At 39.7% G+C, this 18810-nt stretch overlaps 1 protein-coding gene and 1 pseudogene across 1 annotated transcript in view; both read right to left on the minus strand.

Moving 5' to 3' along the window:
* Window positions 1-18810, minus strand: part of MYO1D (myosin ID) — a 328050-nt gene that overhangs the window by 121389 nt on the left and 187851 nt on the right. The window contains exon 15 of the mRNA XM_014590111.2: window positions 5905-6071. Coding sequence (XP_014445597.1) covers window positions 5905-6071 — 167 coding nt within the window. The remainder of the gene's footprint in view (window positions 1-5904; window positions 6072-18810) is intronic.
* LOC102495322 (NADH dehydrogenase [ubiquinone] 1 subunit C2 pseudogene) lies at window positions 2595-3570 on the minus strand (annotated as a pseudogene).

Consider the following 18810-nt stretch of genomic DNA (forward strand, 5'->3'; position numbering starts at 1 on the left):
CTGAACCGGGAGGTGGCCATCATGGCCAGGACAAATAACCATCTCAGCAGCTACAAGGAAGACACATAGGTGTAATGGCCAAGACACAGAAACAAAAAAGTAGTCATCAAAGAGGCCAACAAAGGCCGGGATGTGTACAGAGGAGCTCTGTGGGAAGAGAAGAGGTAGCCATCAGATATCTGAGAGAGGGGGCCAGACAATGGCACGGTGCAAAACATGGTGATCTGTGAGGCTGACCCCCATTCAGCTCGCCCCAGCACAGCAGCTGGGATGGCTTCCGCAATGGCAGCTCAAGCCCCACAAGACAGTCTCTGCTTATACGTAAGACTTGGGGTTCCATCTGGGTCCTCGTATCTGCTTCATATCATCTTTAGGAGTAGCTCTCCTCTTCAAGGTTCACTTACTAATGAACACGGTGGCTGTGTAGTTTCTTACATATACATATTTTATGCTATTTGGGGGATGTTCCAGAGTAAAAATGGAAAATTTAAGCCTGTACCACTAAAACCACCATATCTGAAATTCATTAAGTTCCTTTACATCTTTTCTATTCTATTTTTATATAAGTATTATAAAACATATTCTAATCCCTATAGCATGTTTACAATGCCAAAAAACATACACACCAAAAATCTTTTTGAGTGGTAAGTAAAAAATAAGTTCAAAAAAGTAATTAAAAGTAGGTAAAGACATACTCTTACAAAATTCCATTTCCCTTCCAAATCTAGCTGGCTTACTGTTCTCTTCAACTAACCCCTATGGCTCTCACTTTCTCTCTTGGTAATATATTTTTCAGTTAAACCCCATCTTATAGTTTCTCTTCCCCCCCCCCCGCCATTCCATTCATTCATTCTAATATTTAACTTCTGCTGATTTTCTACAGGTAACAACCAAAACAATTTCTACAAGTAATAGCAACAGATTAGAAATACTTCTTTATTAAAAAAGAATTAATTTATTATTATTATTATTATTATTTCACTTGAATTTTGCCAGAGAAAGACACACACACACACACACACACACACACAGAGAGAGAGAGAGAGAGAGAGAGAGAGAGAGAACAAGCCTCCAGGTCTATGACTGAGCGTAAGCCAGCCACCAGGTCCAGGACTCGACCCACAATCAGCTATATGGAATTTCAGCACCTTAACCATCATGCCACCTCCTGGCCTCTGGAAGTCTTTCTAATAATATAATCTGACACTGTTTGAAATCAAGACATCAAGAGATGAACATATTTCTACTCATAAAAAAATGTTTCTAATACAGAGCCTCAATAAGGAGGAAAAATAGATTTTTCTGTGTGATTTCAACAAGAAAATAGTCAATTTTGAGCATAACTTTTTTTTCCATATGTTTTTGCCATAGGACATGCGTACTTGCTGAGGAGAGAGAGAGAGGGAGAGAGGGAGAGAGGGAGAAAAGGAGAGAGGGAGAGAGGGAGAGAGGGAGAGAGGGAGGGAGGGAGAGAGAGAGAGAGAGAAAGAGAGAGAGAGAGAGAGAGATTGATTGATTGATTGAGAAGGAAAGTGAGAAATTACCCCCTGGGGATGGCCATGCCACAATCCCTTTTCCTTCATTTTCCTCTCAGGATTTTGGGCATGTACACACATGCACCCAGTGTGATTTTCAAGCTTCTAGGTCTGGGACTCGAATTGTGGTTGGCCATGTGGGAGTCCAGCACCTTAAACACTGTAGCACCTGCTGGCCCCAGCCATAAGCTTTTGATTACTGTGAAGTTAAATTCCAACTTCCTGGACTAGTGCATGTTATAAGGTTTTAGTCATTCCAAATAAGAGTCTCCACTGAGTGCAACCTCTTACTTCTGAATACAAGTAGGTGATTCCTGGTAGAGGAACACCGACCATGCTAGGCAGCCTTACTTTACATTTATAATCTCAAATCTCACCTGACACTCAGCTCTTCCTGGCAGCAATTGTATTACACAGACCTGTGCTTTCCTACTCTCCAAAGTGAGTATTTCTCATTTCCCCTCCAGCCTCTCCTAACCTTCACTCACCTCATGACCTTGACACATGCATACTTCATTGTGAAAACAGTAGCAATCAGACAAGAACGTTTTAATCTTTGCCTCAGTGAAGCTTCCAGCTTTCACCTTCTCTGCCTTGTGTTGTATCGGGAGAAGTGACCCTACTCCTCTATAAGGCTGACAAACCTTCCGCTTGTGTTTGGGTTGTCATGCCTTCCTGCCTTCTCAAGGATGTGATTATTAAAGTGATCTCTCTCCCCTGCGTCACGGGTTTCTCCTTTTGTTCTGAATCATCCCCATCTGCATATAAACATTTTTTAGTGTCTCTTGACCGTGCATCCTATTCCAGCTACTGCTTCCCACTCTTGTCCATTCTCACATACAGCAAAGTTCTTGAGTGGTCTACATTCATGTTCTCCCCACTTTACTATCCCGTCTTGCTCAAATCAGGCTCTGGCTTTCTCCTTTGACCTCCTTGTTGCCAAATCTAATAGTTAAACTTCTGTTTTTGTGTAACTTGATTGCATGCCAACATTTAATATGGTGACCACTCTCTTCTTTTTTTTTTTCATGATAATAACTCTTTTAATCACAGGAGTTAACATACAGAACATAGAAACACAGAACTTCAGCCATCATGGAAATGTGTTTCATAACATTTAGATATAACAGGTCTCAGTGAATCTGGAGCATTTTGAAAACTTCAACACATTGGGGGGTAATTCTTCAAGAATTTCATGGTAACTTTTCTTATCTTTCTTAGGAAAATCTTCCAGATGTGATTTCATGCATGCAAACATAGCATGGTCCCTCACAGCATACATACAGTCTTGACATTTTAAAAGATAATAGCTGATAAAAACAAAGGAAGTAACATACAGAAGCTGGTGATGCAGACCGCCCACACCACCGGCCTCTGCTGGAGTGCGACATTGATCAGGTCGGAGCAGTAGCCCAGAAAGCCGATGTACACGAGCCGCGTGGGTGGGTCAGCTTGGGCTGCGGCAGGTTCCAGGCCTCTTCTGGCAGGAACAGCAAGGGCAGTCGGCCGGGTTGTCCACTCACCATGGTGATGTGGTTTCCACGTGAAGCCTGGCCTCAGGTGCCAACTACAGGAAGAACCACCATGACCACTGCCAGGGCCTAAGCCGTCAGCTTTCTCCTCCCTGTGCTGTGCTGAAGGGCATGGCGCCAGGTGGTGCGGCGCTTAAATGCCACCACTCTCTTCTTAAAATATCATCTTCTCTTAGCTTCTGGGACATAACCCTCTTCCAGTTTTTCTTTACATCACCGGTTACTCCTCCTCTCTTTGTTGGTTCCTTCATATCAGACCACAATCTAAATACCATCATAGGCTGCCTCCTCTTTTTTATCCAATCCCAATAATGTATATGGAACCTATATATATTAATGATTCTAAAATCTCTTATCTGCAGCTTGAACTTCTTTCCAGAAACACAGGTATGTGCATCCAAGACTTACATAATATTTCTTTCTAGATGTTTAGGTAGGCCTTTCAAAGTTAACATGATCAAGAGAATAATCTTGATTCAATCCCTATTCTATTTTTTTTTAAAAGAGAGATTTTTGCTATAGGGCACATGTACTTGCCAGAGAGACAGAGAAACAGAAAGCAAGAAATCACCTCCCATGGGGGAATGGCCACACCACAATCCCTCTCTTCCATTCTCCCCTTGGGATCTTGGGCACACATGTACCTGTGCCTGGTGTGAGTTTTAAGCCAGAGTCCAAGACTCAAATTGTAGTCGACTACGTGGGAGTGCAGCGACGTAACCATTATGGCATCTGTGGTCCCTCCATCCCTATTCGTATCTTATGCACTCGTCCTCACATTTGCTTTACTCAATTGTACCTGGGCGAATGGCACTATGTTTTCTGAGACGCTCAAGCCAAAATCTTCCTGTCTCTCATTCTTCTCTATTCCTGTCTCATTGTACTTAGTCTACAAGTAAGTCTTGTTGAGTTTATCCCAAATACATCCACCATTCTTCTGTTAACAACAATTACTTGTTGAAGGAACTATCACCAAGCCATCTTTCACGGACTCCTGCTACAGCATCTCGAAATATCTCCTTGTTTTCTATTCATACAGCAGCCACAGCAAACCATTAAGACATCCATAAGATTGTAAAACTCCATGAATGTAAAACCCCAATCCACCACTGGCTTTCTCTCACCACCTAGCCAAAATTGAAATGGTTTGGTCTGATTACAAAGTTCACCACAATCTGCCCCTTCCATCTCTGATCTCATCTCACAGCACTGTCCCTTAGTGTCTTCCAATCACAGTGGACTATGTTTGGATAGGATAAAATGCCACACTTCCCATCACAATAGTGTTTTCCTCTGCCCAACCTACTTTTTCTCTCACCTTTGTGAGGCTGCTTCCTTCCTATTCTATTATCTCCTCAGGGACTCTATTCTCAACAACCAGTTTAAAGTATTCAAATTTTCTACATTTTTTTCTGGTTTAATTTTATGTACTTATTTATTAATATTTTTATAGAATCTGTGGTCTAGAAGGAAGGGAACATTTAAGTTTTTTTGGAGAGAGGTATTTTTGCTATAGCTCGCTGGAGAGACAGAGACAAAGAGACAGAAAGTGACAAATTAACCCCTGGGGGAAAAGCCATGCCCCAATCCCTTCTCCATTCTCCTCTCGGGATTTTGGGCATGCACACACACATGCCTGGCGTGAGGTTCAAGGCCCTGGGTCTGGGACTTGAACGAAGTTGGCCATGTAGGAGTCCAGCGACATAACCATTATGCCATCTGCTGGTCCCAACATTTAATATCTTAAAATAACTGAACAGAGAGAATTTAAAACATTATTTTTCTAATTCTCAGTTGTCAAGGATTATTAGCAATAAATTAACAAATGGTGACAATTTTTTAAATGATTAAGTCATTACTGTATGCCATGTACTATCCTGAGCGATTTATATATATTACTTCAATCACTTAGTTACCCTATAAGATAGTGACTTTTTTTTTTAGTTTATTTGTCCTTTCATGAGAGTAAGAGACAGAGACAGGGGGAGCTGAGAGAGAGATGGAGGGAGACAGACAGACAGACGTCAAGCACCCTGGACAGGGTCCTGTGTCGCAATGCCCCAAAGCACATGGAGCCAGCCAGGATCACGGACACACGCCCCAGAGTGTTCAGGTTGACTCTGGAACTGACCCTGAGACCCTCCATACAGACCCAGCATTGCTTACGCAGCAGTTACCGCTGTACCACCTAGTGGGCCCTAAGGTAGTCACCAATATCCCATTTTACACACGAGAAAACTAAGATGTGGAAAGGTTATGTGTTTTGCCCAAGGTTACAAAACTGAAAACCAAAAAGCTAGGATTCAAACTGGGTATATAAATTTTAGGGCTTCTATGCTTAACTCTTTAGTTCTTTATTATTACAATCATTACTGATATTGATAAGCATAAATAGCATTAATTGAACATCTCTTATCTGCTAGGCGCCCATACTATGACTTAGGCTGTTTAATCCTCACAACACTATCCTATGAGGTATCATTATCCTAATTTTTCAGATACAGAAACAGAGTCAGAGAAGTTAAATTTCTGGATCAAAAATATGTAACAAGTAAGTGGCAGAGTTGAGATTCCAACCCAGATGTGTTTCCAAATTCATGCTCTTTTTACTATACTATGATGCTCATATTTACCCAGAAAAGAGTGAACTTTGTCAACCGTTCGTTAAGAACATGAACTCAGGGACTCCTGCTGATTTGGGGAAAATCTCTCCTATCTGCAATTTCCTCTTTGTTCATTCAACAACCATTTACAGACTGCCTAGTATGTGCTGGTGCACTGTCCTAGATGGGGGGGGCTCAGTCAGTCTTGGGCTTCTCTGCTTAGTCTATTCCCACCTGTGAAGAAACTTCTCATAAGTCTGACGGAAGGCAAATCCTGCCCGACGTACTCTCACATTTTCAAGTAATCCAAGATACTCCACTTGATGCCGACAGCGTTCATCATCAAATATCTGCGGGGATTTCTTGTCATTGGGTTTGATGCAACGTACATAATATGGTTCCTGAAGAAAGAAATCAGCAAATGTAAGTTTCCCAGACTAGGAACACTAATGTATAAACAGTGTTAATTATGTCACATGAAGATCGATGCCTCTAATTTCTCAGGCATGTACTTGTTTTTTAAAAAAAAAAAAAGGTACTATTCTTCCTTTCCCTATCATTTCAAGGTTAAAGTTTTTATGCATTGAATTAAACTTATTTTACTATGTTTTAGGATTCCTAAGAATAGTAGAAAGAAGATAATACTAGGGAGTAAATAAGTGAGCCATGTAAACACCAATCTTTTACGTATTTATGGAAACAATGCTAAACTAATTAAAGAAGTAATGCCATAGAAAAAGGCAACAACTGGGGCTGGCAAGTGGCATGGTGGTTAAGGGTGTTGGACTCCCACATTGCTGATCATGGTTCAAGTCTTGGACCTGGTGGCTTGCTTTCTAACTTTCTTTCTCTCTCTCATTCTTTCTCTCTCTCTGGTCAAATTAAAAATAATAACAACAACAAATAAAGTTAAATAAAATAATTTTAAAGAAGAAAAAGGCAGTAACTATGGTAAAGATCAAGTATAATGAAGAATGTCAAATAACAAGGACAGTTCTGTCACTGAGTAAGTGTTAATATTATTGCATTTGTTTGTGCTTTTGAGAGATGAAACTTTTTGGGTAAGTAGAGAAGTTACAGAATTACCTGTAGGCATCAGTGATTCTAGGAAAGAGCCCAGCTAGAAATCCTTCCCTCAGAGCCAATTAAGTGTTGTACCATGCATGAGATTATAACTCCTTTTAAATAAAAACCTGGTTGGCACACATCCTGGTATACTGAAGATACTATAATGAATAAATTATCATTGGATGAATCACTGAGGTCAAATGTATCCTACTTATAAGTGTAAAGAGTTTCATTCTCTTTGAATCTGTTATCTCTCAGACACACAGATGCACTTTAATTAAGATATAGAGTCCTCTCTAGTTAAATTAGGCAGCTTTGAGCTCTACTGTGAGCGAGAGATGGAAAGGGGTAGTAAATAATTTAAGGAGAGATTTGAAGAATGTGAATTTGCTTGCATTTTGAACAGGGGAACAGTTTTCAACATCTAAAACGGAGGCTCCAATTGTATATTTATCATGCTGTCCTGCTGGATGAAAAGTAAAGTTGTTTCCTTCGTTTCTCTTAGCAGGGCTGCTGCTCGGAAGAAGCTCTGCTTAGAGAAAGTAGTTACCTAATGCTGCTTCAGCAGACTGTCACACCTGTGGTACCATAGAATCATAAATGTAGCGGCTTCAAACAACATAATTTTGGGACCAGCAGGTGGTGTAACGGTTATGCTGCTGGACTCCCACATAGTAGACTGTGGTTCGAGTCCCGGACCTCATGGCTTAGTACTCACGCAAAGCGTGCATGTGTACCCAAAATCCAAGAGGAGAAATGACTGAGGTGTACCCATCCCCCTTGGAGGGTGATTTCTTGCTTTCTGTCTCTTTGGTGAGCACATGTGCCCTAAGGCAAAAAAAGAAAAAAAAAAAACTAAAAAAGAAAAACAAAACATAATTTTATTGTCTTGCAGTTCTGGAGGTCAGAAGTCTGAAACAGGTCTCAATGGGCTAAAGTCAAGCAGGGTTGTTGCTTTCTGGAGAACCTAGGAGAACACCTGTTTTCTGATTGTTTCCTGCTTCTAGAAGCTACCTACATCCCTCAGTTTGTGGCCTCCCTTCCATCTTTGAAGCCAGCAATGGCCAGTGGGTCTCTCATGACGTTCTCTCCCTGGTTCTCATTCTTTCTCCTCCTTCTTCCCCACAGGGCTCTTGTGTTTACCTTGGGCCCACCTGGGTATCCCTCATTTTAAGGCCTGCCAATGAGCTGCCGTAACTCCACCTGCAACCTCAGTCCTGCAGCCTTAGTTCTGCCTTGCCATGTAACATAACATGTTCACAAGCTTTGGGAATTAGGACATGGATGTCCTGGGTGACCACGGTATAATAATTTAAAATGTGTGTGTATAATTGTGTATTTGTGTGTATATGTGTGTGTGTATATATATATATATATACACACACACATATATAGTATGTTAAAATATAATTATATATGCATGTATGTAAATAAAGATGTATTTACATACATATAATGATTTGTTTGTTTGTTTTATGGCATAGAGATTCAAAAACCTTAGAAATTTCTGCAGAGATTAAGGAGACTAGAGACTGAGTTCAGTCATGTGGCCAGTGACTTAATCAACTGTACCTATGTGACGACACCCTGACTTGGGGGAACAAAAACGAAAAAAACCTGAGGACATTGAGGCTGGGAGCAGCGTCCTTGCTGATGAACATATCGACGTGCAGGGAGGAGGAGACGGCACACCTGACTTCACAGCTCCATGGAGACAGATGCCCCCCATACTTGGACCTTGCCTTTGCCACTGTATGTTCCTCATCTACTGTTCATATGTATCTTTTATAATAAAATCATAACTGAAGTATAGCATCTTCCTGAGTTTTGTGAATCATTCTAGCAAACCACTGAATGTGAAGGATGGGGTCACAGAGACCCCCCAAATTTGTACCCAAGTCAGACAGAAGTACAAGTGTCCTGGGGACCCCACTTGTAGCTGGTATCTAAAATCAAGGGCAGTCTCACTGGGGACCTTGACCTTTAACTTGTCAGGTCAGATGCTTACTCTGGGTAGTTAGGGTCAGAAATGACACTTAAATTGTCTCAGGGAGTTGGTACTGCAATTTAGGGACCATTATTATGCCCATCCCCTGCATTTTTAAATTTTGTCATCTGCGAGAGAATGAAAAACATGACCCCAATATTTTGCAGCACCTCCCATTAAGAGGTGGCGTCTCTATCTTACTCCTTCAATCTGGGCTGGCTTGGTTCCTATTTAACCAACAGAATATGGTAGAAGTGACCCTGGGTTACTTTCAAATTCTGGCTCTTGAGAGGTTGTGCCCTCTTGAAACACTCCCTCCAGTGTGTGAAGAAGCCCAGCATTAAGGACTACATGATGGTGGCATAGGCACCCCACTATCCAGTCCTGCTTTTTGAGAGACACCATCTTAGATCGGTCAGCCTCAGCTGACCACGGCTGCTCAGTGAGCCCTGGTGAGCCCAGCAGAACTATTCATTCAACCTGCTAAATCATGAGAAATAATAAACTGCTATTATTTTATGCACTACCTTTTAGAATGAGTTGTTACACACCAACAGTTAACCAATATTTCTTCCCTACTTTGGAACACCAATCCTTGAATTAGTTATTACGTTTTTTTGTATTTAAACAGAGGACCAATATTGTCATAAAACACAGCAGAATCCTACTTTAAAAAATAGTGACAGTAATCAAGTGTTCACTAAATCCATAGCAGTTTTCAAATAGAGAATTTATATGGGGACGAGGGCAGTTGTAGCTCACTTTTCTTTGGGGGGGGGGGAGAGGTTTTTGCTATAGGGCGCATGCACTCGCCAGAAAGACAGAGAGAGACAGAGAGACAGAAAGTGAGAAATCATCCCCCCAGGGGGGATGGCCACACCGCAATCCCTTTTCCTCCATTCTCCTCTCGGGCTCTTGGGCATGAACACACACACGCCCAGCGTGAGTAAGCCACTGGGTCTGGGAATCAAACCACGTTAGACTACATGGGAGTCCACTGACATAGTTATTACACCAACTGCTGGTCCCTGTAGCTCACTTTTTAAAAAGGGGCTTAAATTGAAAACAAATTTAATTGGATGGGAAAGTGAGGGAGGGGCACTGTTTACTTTAGTGTTTTCCACAAGTTTCTGGGAATAGAGATTCTTTGCTGCTCAGTGACTTAAAAACAGTGGTGCTGAGCACAGCAAATACTGAAATGTTACTAGATCTATCTTCATGCTTTAGTACTGGTGTAACCAGTAGAATAAGCATTACACAGAATCAGGATACTTGGGTCTTGGTTATCTCTATTAACTAGCTATGATTCAGTCCCTCTGGAACCAATTAGCTGACTTATGAAATAAAGATACTAGGGTTTCCACTCTGCGTAATGAAGACTAGGTAATTTAAATCAGTATCCATTCCAGAGATTACTAGAATAAGTATACAAAACATCTGCCTAAAGATACTGGAGAGCTCACAAGACAGTGTAGAATTATTGGGCCATAATCTGGGAGAAAAAAAAAATGCCATGGAGGAGAATCCAGGTTTGACATGGTCTTTTTCCTGGAGAATTTGCCAATTCAGAGGAGTAGATGGATTCTGAGTAGGGGTTTTGCAGCTTCATGGGGATGGTAGGACAGAGATTAGAGTAGGGCCGAAGAAGAAGAAAAAAGAGGAGGAAGAGGAGGAGGAAGAGGAGGAGAAGGAGGAGGAGGAGGAGGAGGAGGAGGAGGAGGAGGTGGTGGTCATGGGCAAACCCATTTCACTTTCAGTAGGGATCCTGCCACTAAAAATAAGGATGAATTAGAAGTAGGTGATCCCTTGGAGGGAGCATAGCTCAGTTTTGAATTATCTCAGATCCTTGAAATTGAAATAGCCAATCTGGAATACTCGTGCCCCTAGGTTCTTAAAAGAAGCAAAAGTAAATCTTCCCTAGAGAAAAATGACATAAACTAGAGCCTCCTCCAATTATTTCTATCAACAGCCTTGCAAATATTTGGAACAAAATTCAAAAGAACCAGGCATATAAGTAGCCAAGATAACATGAATTAGAAACAGTAAAACACAGAAAATCAATAGACTTGCAGATTATAGATATCAGAGTTATTGGATAGATATTAAAATAACTATACTTACCATGTTCAAGATAACAAAAGACAATATTGATAATTTTGTATAGAACCAGAAACTATATAAAAAAGAAGTAAATCACAGGGATGGCAAATGGTGTGGTGGTTAAGGGCACTGGACTCCCACATGGCCAACCACAGTTTGAGTCCGGATCTGGTAGCTTGCCTTCTCACTTTCCTTCTCTCTCTCTCTCTCCCCCCCCCCCTCGCTCACTCTGTCCCTTTCTAGTCAAGTTAAAATAACTTAAATAATTTTTTTTAAAGAATCAAATCAAATGGAAAACTGAAAGCTGACAAATACAATAACAAAAATTAAGAACTCGGTGGGTCAGTACAATAATAGATTAGAAATAGCTGGAGATAAAAGGGTGAACTAAAAGTAAGAAAAAATTCCCTGAAATGAAACATGGAGAGACAAACAAATGGAAAAAAAAAGAAGGGAAGTTAAGAGATATAAAAGAAATGGTGAGATGGTCTAATTAACTAGAGTTCCGAAGAGGAGAAAGAGGGGCTAGTAGAAATATTTGAAGAGATAATAACCAAGACCTTCCTAAAACTGTGGGAGAAAAAATATCAAGCTACCATTTGGAGAGGTTTTTGCTATAGGGCACGTGTGCTCGTCAGAAAGACAGAAAGAGACAGAGCGACAGAAAGCGAGAAATCACCCCCCCTTGGGGGGGGATGGCCACGCCTCAATCCCTTCTCCTTCATTCTCCTCTTGGGATTTTGGGCACACACGCACATGAGCCCGGCATGAGTTTAAGCCACTGGGTCCAGGACTCGAACCGTAGTCGACTACATGGGAGTCCAGAGACATAGCCACTATGCCAACTGCTGGTCCTCCTCAAGCTACCATTTGAAGAAGTGCTACAAACTCAAAGCAGATTAAAAAAGAAAAATACGCACCTAGGAATATTATAGTAAGACTTCTGACAACCAAAGAAAATCAGCCAAGAGAAAATATTCAGATCACTTCCAAGAGCAACAACTAGACTGACAGCTGACTTCTCAAAAGAAGCTATGGAATTCAAAAGACAAAAGACCATTATCTTTTTAGGGCTGAAAGAGTCGATCTAGAATTTTACGCCCTGCAAAAATATTCTTCAAGAATTAAAACAGCATAAACGTAGTTCCAAAAAAAAAAAAAAACCAGAAAGGGAGAATCTATCATTACTGCATTTCAAATATAACAGTGAACTTCATGCAGAAAAAAATGGTTCCAGATGGAAGGCCAATAATACAGGAAGAGGGAAAAAATGAAATAATATGTGAGGAAATAAATCGAAATAAGTATCAACTACATGTAATAATAATGTCTTACTGACTTTAAGATTATATATAAAACATTAAAATGCTGGGCTGGCCCACGGCCTGGTGGTTATGGTGGCTGGATCCCACTTGGCTGACTGTGTTGTTCAAGTCCTGGACCTGGCTACGAGACAAATATGCTGGGTGTGTGCACATGCATGCCCAAAATTCCAAAAGGAAAAATGGAAAAGAAGGGATTGTGGTGTGACCGTGCACCTTAGGGGATGCTTTCTCCCTCCCCAGTCCTACCCCAGCCCACTCTGTGAGCACATGCATCCTCTGGCAACTTAAAAAAAAAAAGATTCCGACAAAAATAGCATATAAATTGGAAAGAGGACACATGCAATTAAAATATTTTATTGGTTTTGCATTGTCCAGGAGGAGGTAAAAGTAACAAATAATAGATTTTTATATTCAAGATGATACTGCAATAGATCAAGTAACTATCCAAATAATATATAAGAATATAAAAAGATACACACTATACCCTGTTAACAACTATTACATGCAAATCAGACATTGCAATAAAAAATAGCTGAAGACTGGTAGGGAAGAGGGGTGTCCTAGGTTCAACTAAACCTTCTGACTCAAAAGACTCATAGGCCATGTTTGGCACCAAGTTCTGCAAAAGGACAAGGACACAGCATGTCAGTAGGCAGGGTCAAGGTCCTGAAGCAGTTCACACAGTAGTCAGGTGACAGCTCAGGGGAAAAGAGATGAGATCCCCACTGGAAAGGTTTAAGAGGGGTCTTTGGCTTAAAAGCCTCATGCCTCATAGGGGCCATACTCTCCTAGGACTTTGCAGACATACCTCGCAGGGCCCCAACAGATGCTCATAATACAAGAGTCACTGAGCTCAGGCAAGTTGAAAGTCTGCCATCCTTACGAGACATCTATTGTCCTCCCAGGATAGATGCAATTTACCAAAAAAGGGTAATTTTTACCATAAGCAAAATGTTGCTTAATGATATAGTTGATATACCGCTTACTAGGTTATCAGGGAAACAGAGCTAGAACCTTAACTGAGGTTAAGTTGTCAAACATAGGGATAGAGTTTTGTTTGCCTTTTGCGCACAATAATTAACCTAAAAGAAAGTTAGAAAGGAAAGAAAAAGCAATACACAGGAGTCAAACAGAAAACACTAAGGAGATGGTTACTTTAAATACAACGTACAGTAACTATTAGGTTGTCAGAAAAGTCATAATACGGGCGTGGTGGCGCCTGCCCTATGGCAGAAAAGTCATGATGCATTTTTGCATAGAAAAACAGAAAATACATCATGACTTTTCCAGTGACCCAATACATAAAAGTAAATGGACTTGGGGCCAACCCTGTGGCCCAGTGGTTAAGCCAAGTACAGCCCACATGGCCGATTGTGTGGTTCTAGCCCCAGACCCAGCTTGAAAGGCATGTTGGGCAAGTACGGGATTCCAACAGCAGGGGAACAACATGGAGGAAAAGTGATTGCATATGACCATGTGCCATGGGAGTGCTCTCTCACTTTCCTCTCTGTCTCCAGAAAGCACATGCAATCTCTGACAAATTAAAAAAACAATAAAAGTAAACAGGCTAAATGAGTTAGCCAAAGGACAGAAAATGTCAGAATTGATTAAAATATCAAAATTAATTATATGCTACTTAAAAGGGGTATACTTGAAACATATGAATGTAGAAACACTGAAAATAAAAGAATGAAAACGATACAGTAGGCAAACCCAAGCCAAAAGAAAAGCTGATAGAGCTATATTATTAGCGCAAAGTAGACTTTACAGTGAAAACCAATACAGAAATAAAGAGAGACATTTCGTAGTGATAAATGACTCAAACATCAGGAAGATTCTAATGTGAATGAACCTAATAACAGTTCTAACTTGAATGAACCTAATAAATTCTCTAAATATTTAAAGAAAGAATTGAAGGTAGAGTAAGTACACAAATTCAGAATGAAAGTAGATTTTTAACACATCTTTTCAACACTAACAAAACAAAGAAGTTAGTAGGGAAACAAAAGAGGAACATGATTTGCAACCTTGACCTAACAAGCTGGTATAGAAAATAAAATGTAAGGGACCAGCAGATGGCGTAATGGTTACATTGCTAGACTCCCACATAGTTGACTGCGGTTTGGGTCCCAGACTTGGCAGCTTAAAACTCACACTGGGTACGTGTGTGCCCAAAATCCCGAGAGGAGAATGGAGGAGAAGGGACTGTGGTGTGGCCATCCCCCCTGGTGGGTGATTTCTTGCTCTCTCTCTGTCTCTGTCTCTCTGATGAGCACATATATCCTATAGCAAAAATCTCTCTTAAAAAAAAAAAAAGACTATGAAGTGAAAATGATTTTCAAACAAAAACAAAACACATAAACACATACTGGGAAAAGTAAAAAAGTTCATGAAAAACAAAATTAAAGTATATGTTTATTTTGATGAAAACAAATTTTGAAATTCATGCATAGTTCTTTAATAATATGCATCTCCATACATTTTTGAAGACTCTCTTATATATAAAGCAAATTTAAAAAAACCCAAAGAGTTGAAATCACACAGAGAATATCCTCTGACAAAATAAGATTAAGTTACTAATCAAGAGCAAAAAATATAATTAGAAAATCCTCTAAATGTCTGAAAATGAAGAAATATATTTCTTAGAGACCCTTGAGTCAAAAAGAAGATTATAGGGTGAATTAGAACATACTTTGAGCTGAATAATTTATAAAATCACACGTGGGCAAGGCAATCCTAGTGGAAGGTATCGTTTGAGCAGTATTCAGTAACTTCACTTCATGAGCCCAGCGGGGTGGAATTTTACCAGTACTGAGTGACTACGCACAGGAAGTGGGAATACTGGCTGAGACACTAATGACCAGCTGAGGAGCTGGGGGGGGAAGCCCTTTCATCCTGTTTAGTAATACACAAGTCTTCACATAAGGAATCCAGTGGAAACACTTCTTCCATATTTAATCTGCATTCTGTCTCAATTTATAAGTGCCGCCTCCTCTCTCATTTATAAATATCCAGACTGACTCAGCCTGAGGAATCCTAAATGTGACAAATTCAGAGTGTCGTACAAAGGTTAAATGATCAAAGTTAATAGTGATCTTATTTCTCTTGAACTTTTTTAACCTGTTTCTCCCTATATTTTAGGTGGAAAACATTCTTTGGCAAATTACATCAACCAGTATACATACTAGCTAGAATACACTGCATTTCAATGTACAAATATTTAACTCGCTTTGAACATTGTCTATAAATAGAGTTAAGGCAAATTCAAGTTCATTGAATAATTTACTGACCATCTGTTTAGATTTTATTAAGTATCGAGAGGTTTATCAAATTAATAGAACCCATTCTCTATATTCAAAAGACATAGTCAGGTCAGCCCTGTAGTCCGTAGAGGGAGTGGGATCCTACGCGACAGACTGTGGTTTGAATCTTGGCCCTGGCAGCTTGAAGACATACCAGGCATGTATGCATGTGCGCCCAAAACCCCAACAGGATACGAAATGAAGGAGAAGGGATGTGGTACGACTATGCCTCATTAAGGGGTGCTTTTCTTTTCTCTTTTTCTCTCTTTCTTTCTCTCTTTTCCTCTCTTTCTCTCTCTCTCTGCATCTTTCTGGTGAATGCACATACCCTATGGCAATTTTTTTAAAAAGGACATAATCCAAGTAAAGGAGACAAGACATGAACCTAAGATACCAAATGGCTTCTGGGAGAGTAAAGAGACAGGGACTTCCATTTCTGGCAATGGAAGACTCTGTGATACATTATTAGCCTTTCTGATGAAGTCACTAAAGGAAAGGCACCAGACAAAATATGAGGAAACGGTCTTTATGATCCAGAGTGGAAGATGGTGAGCAAATACCTGGCCAAGGTCAAAAGAAGATCAAAATCCAGAGGCATGGGCCCAGCTTGCAGGTCTGCTTTTGTTTTAGAAGCTACTACTGATTTGGAAAAGGCTGAGCAGGCTTCTGATCTTGGGGGTGAGGGGGTTGAGGGGACGAAAGCTGGAGGCCTATGCTTTAGTCTGGAATCCTGCAGAGCACCTGGGAGTTAGAGGTGAATGGGAAACAACCTGCCCTTTGTGGGATGGCAGCCCATTACTAAGCTACTACAAATCCTAAAGTTAGATAAAGATGATCCCAGATTGTCAGAAACTGTCTAACATAACCTTGGAACTTTCAACTTTTTTATTTCCTTAGGTTTGGATGTCACTAAAAAATATACATGTGCAATCTTTTTCTTTAATTTGACTTGACAGTTTTTACCCACTTACAGGCAATGTAGTTATTAATATATTTGGATTTATTTCTACCATCTTCATTTGTCCTAGTTTCCTTTGTTCTTTTCTCTTTCCTATGTTTTTTAGAATTATTTTTTCTCTTTACTAATTTGGAAGTTATAACCTCTGTTTCTACTCTCTTAATGATTACACTAGAAAATAATTTTTAAAGAATTATTTAATTTCATTTATTATTGTTACTATTAATTTTACTATATGACATGAATACTCATCAGAGAGAAATAGATAGAGAAAGAGAGAAAGAGAAACAGATATAGAGAAAAAAGTGAGAAAGCAAGCTGCCAGGTGTGGAACTTAATCACGCAGTCGACCAGGCGGGAGTCCACAGCATCTTAACCATCTCACCACTTGGTGGCCCAACACTAGAAATTTTTAACATATATTTTTAACTTAATCAGAGCTGAAAGTTTAACAGTATTTTAATTCTTTTCCTGAACAACTAAGGATCATAAACACTTGAATTACAATTATCTGCCCTTCCAATTTATATGCTATTGTTGTCATGCTATTTAATTCTAGTCTCTATTTTCAATCCCACAAAATATTATTTTACAGAATGAGTTTATTTATATATGTATACAAATATTTAACAATTTCTTTGCTCTTTTCTTCTTGCGTTTCGGACATTCTTTTAGCATATCCTTCTACTGCCTGATTATATCCTTTAAAATTTCTGGTAGTGAGGTCTAATATTGTCAATTTTGTTACTGTTTTATACTTTTGTTTTTCAGAAGGATTCTTAATGTTTTACTTTATTCTATGGGGACCAGCAGTTAGTGTAATGGCTATGTTGCTGAACTCCCATGTAGTCAACTGCGAATCAAATCCCAGACCCGGTGGCTTAAACTCACGCTGGGGTGTGTGTGCATGCGTGCCCAAGATCCCGAGAGGAGAATGGAGGAGAGGGGACTGCGGCGTGGCCATCCCCCCTGGGGGGGTGATTTCTCACTTTCTGATTTGCTGTCTCTCTCTGTCTCTCTGGTGAGCACACGCGCCTTGTAGCCAAAACCTCTCCAAAATCACAAAAAAATGTTTATTCTATGAATGAGAGAGGAGGGGGGACTTCAATAGAGTCCTGATACTGCAATCCACTCCCACCTTTAGACAGCCCAGGATGATGGGCACGAGTGTGCCTGGAACACTCAGAGAGGTCTCCAGATGCAAAATGGCAACCTTTCCATGTGCCCTCTCGGGATCTTGAGCCCATACACACACACGTCCGACGTGAGTTTAAGCCACTGGGTCTGGGACTCGAATCACAGTCGACTACATGGGAGTCCAGCGACATAGCCATTATGTCAACTGTTGGTCCCAATTTTCTATTATTTTTAATTTTTGCCATTCAAATTATTTTCTTAGGAATTCTTTGTCTGGCCTTTTGAGTTCAACTTAACTCATTTAGTTTTAGTCTTCCTTGTTACTTTAAAAAGGCATTATAAATGGATCACTTAAGTAGTATCCTACAAATTTTGACAAATTCTTTGTCATGTGCCTCAAAATATTTTATAATTTCCATTGTGCTTTTCTCTTCAACATGTGAGTTATTTAGGAAAACGTTTTTAAAAGTTCTTGAGCACATTAAAAAAACTTTTTAATGGTGATTTTTATTAGACTTGCTTTGAGAATGGACAATGTGTCTGTGCATATATTCTCTCAAAATGGTTGAAACTTCCTTTGTGACTTAACATGTGGTCAATTTTTGCAAATGTTCCATATATACTTGAAAGAAATATAAGTTTTCTATTCTCTGGCACAGTATTCTTTTGAACGACCAGATAAAGTTTAAATTTGATTTTCAAAGCTTCTGCATTCTTACTATTGTTTTTGTCTGTTTGATCTATCAGTTTGTGGTAGAGTTGGTTTTAAGTCTCCCACTATGGCTATAGACTTGTTGAATTTTCCTTTACATTTTCTAAAGACAAAACAAAAAATGAGTCATGACTTTTCCAATGATCTAATACATAACAATCATGGCTACACTGTTAGATACTTAGCTCAAAATAGGTTTATTATCTTGACCATTTTTGTTACATTATTACTAGTGTTTAAAATCAATACTAATACCTTTTTTCTTACATTCTGCTTTTTCATGTTAATGCTACTTTTAAACCATTTTTGGGGGGTGGAGGGAAGGTGGCTTGTTAGACCTCTATCTACTTCTTCATCTTTTAGTTTCCTCTTAGTGTTGTTTAGGTTTGTCTCCTGTAAGCAGCATATGGCTGAATTTTCCACCTATTTAGTCTGTTTAGTTTCTATATGCTATGGTGAATATTAATTATTTAGATTTATTTTGAGTGTATTGCTTTGCATTTTCTAAATGTAATATTTTTCTTTGTTTCGTTGTCCCTGATCTCTCTTTC

This window comes from Tupaia chinensis, unplaced genomic scaffold (genome assembly GCF_000334495.1).
Source record: "Tupaia chinensis unplaced genomic scaffold, TupChi_1.0 Scaffold000407_1, whole genome shotgun sequence".
Classification (NCBI taxonomy): Eukaryota; Metazoa; Chordata; class Mammalia; order Scandentia; family Tupaiidae; genus Tupaia; species Tupaia belangeri.